Here is an 11025-nt window from a genome sequence, read left to right as displayed (position 1 = left end):
AGTTCAGCTTAGTTGGGCTGCTTTTACTCTGAGTTTTAAACTTCCTGGACTGCTGGAGCAGATATGGAGGATCTCTAAAGTTCTGGCCAGGCTGCAAGGTCTATGCTCCTTTTAGGCTGCCATCTTGACTTCACCTCTAGGTTTCTGTTTTTTCAGAAGACCCTGCTCTCTATGGGGGGAGGGTTTGTGGCTTGCCTGGGCTCTGAGGGCTCCTGATGGGATTAGGTTCAGGTGGTGTGGGCCAAATGATCCCAGAGCCAAAAAAAGGAAGAAAAAAAAAGCAGTAACCTCCTCTTCCACAGTCTGTGTTGAATGCCCAGAAACTGGCCCGGGTTACTTTCAAGGTAAGCTTTTTGGAGCAACCCCTTTGCCAGCCCTGAGTTTTCTGTCGTTTCAGTAGCTCTGAGGGCTCCTGATGGGATTGGGTTCAGCTGGTGCCCTAAACCTGGGACCTCCCTTGAGACTCAAATGGAAGGACCCAGCCAGGGGGCTACAGGCTTCTCCCTTCTCTCTATGTTTCCCTGCCGTCTGTGTTGGGCACCCCGGAGACTGGCTCAGGTTGCTTTCAAGGTGAGTCCTCAGAGCCCTGGGGTTCCCGCTGCTGCCGTGGGCTCAGCACTCTGGGTTTGGGGGGGATGGGTCCTGGGACCTTCTTTCTGTCTACCCCTTAGATCCGAGTGATCGAGGATTCTGGCTTTTGGGGTGTGGTACCTTTTGATCCAGGTCCAGGAGGAGGTTTCCCCAGGTCTATCGTGTTGTTCAGCTTGAATTTTGGTGGCCTAGGAGCACTCTGTTTGCGATCAGTAAGGAAGGGTTTCCGAGGTCTGAACTTTCTCTGCTTCTACACTGCCATCTTGACCGGACCTCCAGAATACCTACACTTTATTATTCCTTTTAGCACAGTAGTATTCTATCACCAACATATACCACAATTTGTTCAGCCATTCCCCAATTGAGGGGCATCCATTCATTTTCCAGTTTTTTTTGCCACCACAATGACAGCAGCTATGAATATTCTTGTACAAGTCTTTTTACTTATTGTCACCTTGGGGTACAAACCCAGCAGTGCTATAGCTGGATCAAAGGACAGACAGTCTTTTATTGCCCTTTGGGCATAGTTCCAAATTGCCCTCCAGAATTGTTGGATCAATTCACAACTCCACCAGCAATGAATTAATATCCCCTCTTTGCCACATCCCCTCCAGCATTCATTACTTTCCTTCACTGTCATGTTAGCCAATCTGCTAGGTATGAGGTGATGCCTCAGAGTTGTTTTGATTTGCATTTCTCTGATTATCAGAGATTTAGAACACTTTTTCATGTGCTTATTAATAGTTTTGATTTCTTTGGCTGAAAACTGCATGTTCATGTCCCTTGCCCATTTATCAGTTGGGGAATGGCTTGATTTTTTGTACAATTGCTGTAGGTCTTTATAAATTTGAGTAATTAGACCTTTGTCAGAGGTTTTTGTTATGAAGATTGTTTCCCAATTTGTTGCTTCCCTTCAAATTTTGGTTACATTGGTTTTGTTTGTACAAAAACTTTTTAATTTGATGTAATCAAAATTATTTATTTTACATTTTGTGACTCTTTCTATGTCTTGCTTGGTTTTAAAATCTTCCCTTCCCAAAGGTCTGACATGTATACTATTCTGTGTTCGCCTAATTTTCTTATACTTTACTTCTTTATGTTCAAGTCATTCACCCATTCTGAGTTTATCTTGTTGTAGGGTGTGAGGTGTTGATCCAGATCCAATCTCTCCCACACTGTTTTCCAATTTTTCCAGAAGTTTTTGTCAAATAGTGGATTTTTGTCCCAAAAGCTGGGGTCTTCGGGTTTGTCATAGACTGTCTTGCTGAGGTCCCTTACCCCATCTATTCCACTGATCCTCCTTTCTGTGTCTTAGCCAGTACCAAATTGTTTTGATGACCATTGCTTTATAATATAGTTTGAGATCTGGGTGTGCAATACACAGAGATTTTCTGTAGGATAATTGTCATATTCTGTGAGTCTGCTGAGGGTGAAGAGATAAGGATCATTGACTCTCTGGTCAAACAAGGAGAAAATAGATATCAGAGCTTGACAAAATAATTTAGTCTTGTCATCTCTGCCTTTGAAAGGGAGAGGCTTGAAAGAACCTCCTTAAAAAGATCTTCAGGTATGTCAGGTTATCATGTCACAGAAGACAGTAGGGTAAATTGGACCTTGTATTATCAGTTAGTTTAGAACCTCACTTTTATATTTGGAATTTTCTTTCAGTGTATTAAAAAGAATTTACTTTGAATACATTACTGAAGGGAAGGTCAAATTAAGGAGGAAATGAATATTGTGTCAAGGAAGCTCATCTCCTCCCTCTCCTCAGTAACTTTACCTGTCTATCAAATATTCCTGACATACCACATTTGTGCCAGGGTTGCATCAGTGTACATTCTATACATCAATAAAAGTTAAGGTTTGGGGCAGGTGATGGGGAGACCAACAAGAAGACCAGGGAGACCAATGAGAACATCATGGGAGAAGCATGAGGAGAAGAGACAGTGCAGGAGGTTGGGGTGGGGGTATGGAATGAGGAAGAAACTGGTAGGCTAGGGAGCATGTGGCAAGGTTACATAGGAATGGTTGTCTACCCTTCCTAATAAACTTTATAAAATATATATCTCTGGGTAGAAGAAATATTATTTTTTTAATTATTACAATATAGTGGACCTAACAACTAGGGGCTTCTGAGTCAGGCAAGTTATGAGTTATGACTCCTGATATAGCATCTTTTCTATTCTATGAAGCAATTTTCTATGGGTCACACAATTACAACACAAGCTTTCGAACTTTTTTATTCTTGTTCTTGAACCATATTTCCCAACACATTTTCAGTTTTCTCACATATGCACAACTTTACATCAAAATAACCTAATTTTAAACTAGATGATATAATTGAATTATATGTAATGGTTTATTGCCCCATTTATTTTCAAAGATTCACTTTACTTTTTATTTTCCTCTAACTTTCATAAATAATTTTTAATATTCCTTTAAAATGTTTTCAGTTCCGTATTTTTTCTCATTATCCTGCCCTCTCCCTTCATTCAGAAGACAAGTAATTTGATAAATTGATGATATATTTGTAGTCACAGAAAACCTTTTCATATTAGTCTTGCTGTAAAACAAACTGACCCCCAAAACAAGAATAAAAAGTTAGTAAAAATTATACCTTAGTCTGCATTCTGACTTCATTGATTCTTTCTCTGGAGGGGGATAGCATGCTTCATCAAAAGTCTTTAAAACTGTCTTGAATTATTGAATTGCTGAGAAGAGTTAAGTTATTCACAGTTGATCATTCTAAAATATTGTTGGTGTGAATAATGTTCTTCTGGTTCTCCTCATTTCACTCTGCACAGGTATATTTGCCTTCTTTTTTTTGCCTTCTTTTTTTATACCCTTTTCTTCTTAGAATCAACATTAAGTATTGATTCCAAAGCAGAAGTGCTGTAAGGACTAGGCAACTGAAGTTAAGTAAGTCACCTGGGGTCACACAGCTACTAAGTGTCTGAGGTCACATTTGAACCCAAGACCCCCCATATCCAGGCCAGTACATGTTAGGTTTTCTAGGTTTTTCTGACATCATTCTGCTCATCATTTTTTATAGTACAAGAATATTCCATCACAATTATATACCACAACTAGTTTAGCCATATCCCAATTGATGGACATCCTTTGTGTTTCCAATTCTTTGCCAGCACAAAAAGAGCTAAGAATATTTTTGTATACATGGACCCTTTTTCTTTGGCCTTTGATCTCTTTGGTTTACAGACCTAGTAGAAATATTGCTGAATCAAAGAATAAGCACACTATTTTTTTTATTGGGATGCATTGAAAAAATAGATTGGTAAGACTGTCATTTTAATTGTGCTGACAATATTTTTCTAATTAATTAGATCTGACCTTGCCTATGTAATAAGTGATTAATGATAATATTCATGTAGTTTCTGTGTTTGTTTTGGCAGGTATACTCCCAGGTATTTTCTTCTATCTGTGGTTATTGTAACTAGAATATCTCTTTCTATCTCTTCTTAGAGGACATTGTTAGTAACATATAAAAATGCTGATGATTTATGTGGACGTTATATCCTGCAACTTTGGTAAAATCATTGGTAGTTTTAACTAATTAGTTAGTTGAATTTCTAGAATTTTTCACATATACCATCATGTAATCTGTCTATAGAGATAGTTTAATTGGGGGAACAAAGCATTCCAGACATGTGAAACTGTAGTATCATGAGTGGGGAAAGGCAAATAATCCAGTGTAGTTAGATTGTAGAGTGTAGGGAGAGCAGCCAGGTTCAAGAATAGAAAGTTAGGAAAGATGAGGATGTAGAGATTTTTATTTTTTTTTAATGATTCTTTGTTGATATCTTTTGTTTTTACAAGTCCTAAATTTCTTTTTTTTATTTCTACCTCACCATCCAACTCAAAGAAGTATCTCAAATATTTAAAAAATACATTTTTCAAGTATTATTCCACAAAGTTGATCATTAATAAAAGCCCTTGCATAATCAAAATTTTACTATATCACTTTTGTAGTAGCAAAGAACTGAAACCAACCAGATGCCCTTTGATTGAGTAAACGAATTATGGCATGATAACATAATGGAATATTACTTATAAGAAGCAGTAAATATGATTAATACAGAAACATAAAAAATTTACATGATCTGATACAGAGCCAAAATACAACGTACAAAATGATTATAACAGTGTAAATGGAAAGAATGATGCCCACAAATCACTATAAATGAGTATTGTAAGATTCTGAAAAATAATCATGGACCCATAAAAGAGCAAAGACAAGACATATTTCCATACTCCTTTACAAAATTGGGAAATGAAAGTTGATGGGAAACTTGCATTTTTAGATATTTGCAATCAACATTTAAATTCCCAAATTTAGTCCATCAAAATGAAAATGTACCTTTTAAAAAGTTCTTTTATTGGTATCACTTATTCATAACCATTATATCAGCAGAACGTTAGAACGTTAAAGGCAGGGAATGCTTCATTTTTGTTCTTCTATCCACAAAAACTAACTCAGTGCCTGGGACATTGTATGTACTTAAAAAATACTTATCATAGTGACTTGAATTCATGAAAAAAGGTGTTTCCTACTCATCATTTTTCTCAAGGCTCCTTTTCCTTCATTGTTCCTTAGACTATAGATTAAGGGGTTCAACATGGGGATCATTACAATGTAGAAAACAGATACTACTTTATTCTGATCTGTTGAGTAAATGGACTTGGGCATCACATAAATGAATGTAAGGGTGCCATAAAACAGAGTGACTGCTGTGAGGTGGGAAGTGCAAGTTGAGAAAGCTTTGGATCTCCCTTCAGTGGAACTTATATTCAGGACAGAGAAGAGGATATATACATAAGAGATTATTATAATTAACACTGTGATCACAATTATGGACCCAGAAGATGCAGCAGGAAGAATTTCAGCAAGATCATCTTGGTAGGAAGAAAGCTTTAAAAGTGGAGCGTAATCACAGAAAAAATGATTGATCTTGTTGGGTCCACAGAAGGACCGATTCAATAAGCAACCAAAGACAATGAAAGCATTTATACAGCCACCCAAGTAGGATGTGATGCCTAATAGAGTGCAGACACTAGTAGACATTTGAGTGGAGTAGAGTAAGGGACTGCATATGGCTACATACCGATCATAGGCCATTACAGCCAGCAGGAAGCACTCTGCAGTCCCAAAGGTGCATCCACAAAATAATTGGGCCACACAGCCTCCCAGAGGAATTGTGGATTTGTCCTCAAGAAAGTTCTTGAGCATAACAGGTGTGACAGAGGAGGAATATGCAGCATCTACAAAAGCCAAGTGGCTGAGGAAAAGATACATTGGAGTGTGAAGTTGGGGGCTATTTCTGATCAGTATGATTATGCTAAGATTACCAAGTAATGTAGCAGCATAGACACCCAGAAATAACACAAAGAGGATGACACGAAGAGTTGGATCATCTGTCAACCCCAAAATAATGAATTCATTGACAGCAGTGCAGTTATTGCCAGACATCTGTCTTAGAAAGAGTGCCTATTAGACAGAAGAAAAGAAAATTAAAATGGGAAAAAGAGGCTAAGATTTGCGTATGCCTATTGATGTATTCAGGAAACCATCTAGTACATGCCTATTCTATTCGTACTTCCATACTTTGCTTCAGCTTACAAGCAAAGCAGAGATGAATTGATTTGTTTTCTACAAATTTTTCCCTGTCAACAAACTATACTTTATTATTTACCAATTTTGCTATTCTGATAATGTAGAAAAGTCTGTAAGAATGAAGAGGTTAGTTTACTCCCACTATAAGAACCATTTTAAAATAAATGCAGAGACCCTATCCAAATGGCTAAATGCTGTTCTTCCAAGTAAACACCATTGATAATGCATTCCAAAGAAGTAGTCTGCTTTGTGATCCCTGATCATTCGGATGACCACTTACCACAAGTGAAAATCTTATGCATCTCATGATAAATGACACAAAGAAAGTTCTGGTCTCCAAGATGACACATACTCTACATTCATAAAAGAGGAGGAATGGGAGATCTGAATTCTAAGTCTTCTCAATGTATTTTGCTCCTAGAACTTTGCATTACAACAAAGGTCTATCATTTGGCTTGGTATTGTTAGACTAAAGAATTATGGGAACATTCCCCTGGGGAAATCTGCTATTTCTAGTTAAAACAATAAAAAGCACTTGCTCAACCTGCTGTAACCATATCCTGTTTACATATTGTATCCTCCAGTTTGAAAATAGGTGATTAGACTGTGGCATAGAAAAATAGTGGTGATTTCTTGTGCCATAGTAAATGATGAATATGACTCCTTCATGTAATATGGAAATACTTTTATTGACATATACAGAGTGACTTCAGTAGGACTTTAAGAACAATTTTTGTGACGAACACAATAATTCTGAAAGGGGTAACAAATTTGAATGACCTCAATGCAGTCTAAATTTTTGACAAATTATGTCTTTAAAATATTGATAAGGAAATATTACCTTCCACTTCTTGGCAGAGAGTTGATGGAATAGGTGTACAGAATGAAATGTGTATTCTCACATTTAATTATCTGTTGATTTGAGTTGCTGGACTATGCATATCTCTTAAAAGAGAGGGTTTCCACTGTGAATTGGAGGGAAGTAGCTAAGTGGGCAGTGACAGACGTGGTGGGAGAAAAAGAACAATAAAACATTTTTTAAATGCACAAAAGAATCAGAAAGTATAATTTTACATCTTTTATTTTATATTTCCTTCAAGGGTCAAACTAACTTGAAATGTTTGCATTTGGTTATGCTTGTTAAATTTGAAATAGAAAAATTTTAATTGATTATTTCTTTTTCCTGGAATATTCTTATTGCTCCCAACTCTAGTCATATATTTCTTCTTTTCTAAATCTATTATAAAAGGATATGAAATATTAAGACATCTTTCCTCTCAGAAAAGTAAGTATCTGACTAGAACACTCATTTATAGGTCTATGGTCCAATTCTCTTTAATTACAGGAAAAAAAGAATGCCTTGATAAACAAAAAATTGTAGAGTGCTGAGGCAATTTTTCAACACTTCCTACTTTGCATTTCCCTCTCAACAAATCATTTGTATGATACTTTTCTGAAAAAAGAAAGGCTGTCTTTATGGAGCCCCTTTTCTTTCCTTTTTACAATTCAAAATTCATTAATAACATATCCTGTTATCTTTGCAACACTCTCTGAAAAAGAGATAGTCCTTCTTTCCTGAAAACCCAATTTTTCTACTTGTTTCATTGTTCCCATGCCTCTTATTGCAACTCTAAGATTTCCTCCTTTAATGTTTTTATCTGTCAGCTTCTTCTCTTTCTAAGAAAACAGCTCAGCCCTATCCAATCATTTAAATCCTTTTAAAAAAGCTTTCATTTGATCCTGACATCATATCAAGTTATACTGTATTTCTTCCCTTTCCCAATCAGCTCTTAGGAACAAAAAACAAACAAACAAACAAAAAAAAAACACATTGCTTGAGTCTCCCATTATGATCTTGTTTCTGACCCCACCATAACCCTGGAAATTTTCTCTACAAAATTACCAATGATTTCCCAATTTCTAAATCATAGTAGTTTTATAATCTTTATTTAAATTCCTAGAGGATAGGAAACGAATTTTTTTTAGTATTTGTGTTTTTATCATTAGCAGGTAGCAAAGTGGATGAAAAATTGTAGGTACTTAATAAATACTTGTGGATTGATTCCGGACCCCTTTAAAACGTGAGTCAAGGTGGACCACCTACTCTTCATAAATTCTTTGTCCTCATGGATTTTCAGAATTCTGTCTTTACTGGTGATGATATTTCTCCTACTTATCTGATCTTTTCTTCTCTGCCTTCTTTGCCATATCATTATCCCTCTGTAGCCTCTTAATCATACATATGTCCCCATCTTCTGTCCTACATCCTCTCCACTTTTCCTCTACTTTCTCAATGAGCTTAACTTCTCCTGCCATTAACATCTCCATTCAGATAAATCTCAGGTCTATATATCCAGCTCTGAACTCTAATTCACAACTCAACAATAGTTGGACTTTTGTACATACTTGTCCCAAAGGCATTTCAATCTCAAGTCTAAAAGACAACTCACCCCTAACTTTCAAGCTAAAACTACTTATTTTCATCATTTCTTGCTTTGGCTCAGAGCCCCACCATCCTTCTAATTACCCTGGTTTGCAATTCCGGAATCAATTTCTACTCTTTTCTCCATCTTCCCCTTCCCCAACCAGTCAACTGCCAAATGTTGCCACTTCTATATCCACAACATTATTCTCATCTCCTCTTATGTCCACTCACACAGCCCCCACCCTAATTCTGGTTTGTGTCTTCTCTCACTTGGACAATTGCAAAACCTCATAATTAAAAGTCTATTCTCTGTTTTCTCTAAACTGTCTTCTAGAAATCCTACAAAAATGATCTTCCTAAAGCCTTTCGCTGACCATGTCACTGGCTTACTCAAGGCTTGAAAAGATCCCTTATTGTATTGAGGTCAAAATAACAATTCTTTAGCTTGATATGCAGAGTCCTGAACAATCTGAATCCAGCCTCACCTTCAGATTCATTTCACTTGACACTCAGACACATACTCTACATTTCAACCAAACTTTCCTAATATCTCCTTCCCAGACTCAGAATTCTGCCCTCTTTGTTATAAAAACTAGCTCCTTATCTCTGCTTCTTAGCATCTCAAGCTTCCTTTGTATCTCCCCTCAAGGATCAACACCAGAAGTCTGGTTTATGAAACTCTGTCCTTACTCAACTTTTCTTGTATTTACATATCTATCTAAATATTTTGTCTTTTTCTTACCAATGGAATGTTAAGTTCCCTGAAATTAGGGATTGTTTCATGTTTTTGTCTTTGTATCCACAGTGTCCACTACAGGGTCCTGTGTATAGTGGGCACATAAAAATATTAGCTGCATTCAAGACAATAAAACCATTTTGAAAACTTCAAGTCTCATACACCTTGACAAAATAATTATAATAATCAGATAATTTGTTATATTACTCAATATTACCATTTAAATTTCATGAATTAGTTTCCTCCCACAAGTTTGAGAGGAAAATGCTGTTATGCTCATTATACAGATGAGATAGCTGACTAAGAGGCTGAATCACTTACTCACAATCACAATCATAGTTAATAAGACTCGGGTCTGAAATACAAACCAAGTTCTCCACATTTCAATTTCAGTTCTCTTTATACTACATCAAAATAACAAATATATCAGTAAAATTTATCCCTCCAAAGCCTTATTTTGACTAATGTCTTAATTTGAAAAGTGGGAAGAAGGTATTACATGCAATGAATGACCTATGTATACACAGAGATATTTACGTAAAATATCCTTGCTGATATAACCATGTTCTTTCAGAGACTTACTGTTTGTAGTGATGTTTCCAGATGGATGATATGACCTGTGATGAATCAGAATTTACCTACTTAGATCCTATAATAATGCTTCATGTCTATACCTCATTTCCAAATCTTTGACTTTATATGGCCCCACAAGGGACAAGGAACAGAAAGAACAAAAGTATGAATTAATCTTACTTATTAAACCAGACAGAGACAGAGACACTGAGAGAGATGCATTAAAGTCTCATGTAAAACTAAAATCAATATAAACCCTGGTACAAGAAGAATAGAGATACCAAGAATTAGATCTAACTATTTTTATATTAAACCCAAGATCAGTAGGGATACCAATTAATGCAAGGAGATGATAACTTTAACCTCCAAATTAGTATCTTTACATGGCAGCAAATTATTTATGTTGGGTTCCATAGTACTTTGGATATAATCCTTTGAGCACCTAAACAAGTATAGCTTGCATCATTAAAATGCCATTTGAAATCCACTGGGATCAAGAAAATTATAAATACACAGATGAGTTGTGTGAGTTCTCAAAATCCTCAAGAGCCTTCCTTTATTTTTAATTTGTCTGTGTTTTGCCAAAAATTTTTAAAAAGTAAAAAAAAAGATTGAGTAGCAACATATTCAAACTAGTATGATCTGCCATGTGTAAGGATAATTTTAACATTGTGACCTAAACTACATTTAATTATTGGTCACCATGGAATATCCCAAATACTAAAATACCCAAGTCAGATGGAAATAATGTGATTTTAATTAATATAGAAGAAAGAATTTAAGTAAGAGAAAGAGAGGGATAGAGTTAATTAAAATTGCTCTGGCTCAGGCTGAGCCAGGCAGGAGTTAAGGCCGTAGTCAAGGGGGCTTCCCCTGTGAGCCAAGAGAAAGGGAAGTCAGTCTTATCACTCACCACGTGACCATCTCAAGGAAGCTGTCTGAGGGAGTTCCTCCAGGCTGAGTTCCAGGATCCAACTGGCATCCAGGCCTGTTCACAGGAAGTCACCAGCCAGATCCACCTTTCAGGTAAAAGAGAGCGAAGAGAGGAAGTGATGCACTATATATAGATGG

At 36.4% G+C, this 11025-nt stretch overlaps 1 protein-coding gene across 1 annotated transcript; it reads right to left on the bottom strand.

Annotated features, from left to right (window-relative positions):
* Nucleotides 1-3439: 3439 nt before the first annotated feature.
* On the bottom strand, nt 3440-10667 carry LOC130455021 (olfactory receptor 480-like). The gene has a single exon (XM_056802223.1). It carries the CDS (start codon nt 6074-6076, stop codon nt 5138-5140), a length of 939 nt encoding a protein of 312 aa, XP_056658201.1. The 5' UTR covers nt 6077-10667; the 3' UTR covers nt 3440-5137.
* Nucleotides 10668-11025: the final 358 nt, after the last annotated feature.

This window comes from Monodelphis domestica, chromosome 6 (genome assembly GCF_027887165.1).
Source record: "Monodelphis domestica isolate mMonDom1 chromosome 6, mMonDom1.pri, whole genome shotgun sequence".
In the NCBI taxonomy this organism is placed as follows: Eukaryota; Metazoa; Chordata; class Mammalia; order Didelphimorphia; family Didelphidae; genus Monodelphis; species Monodelphis domestica.
Note: the sequence above shows the minus strand (reverse complement) of the source record. Positions and strands in the feature narration are given on the sequence as shown.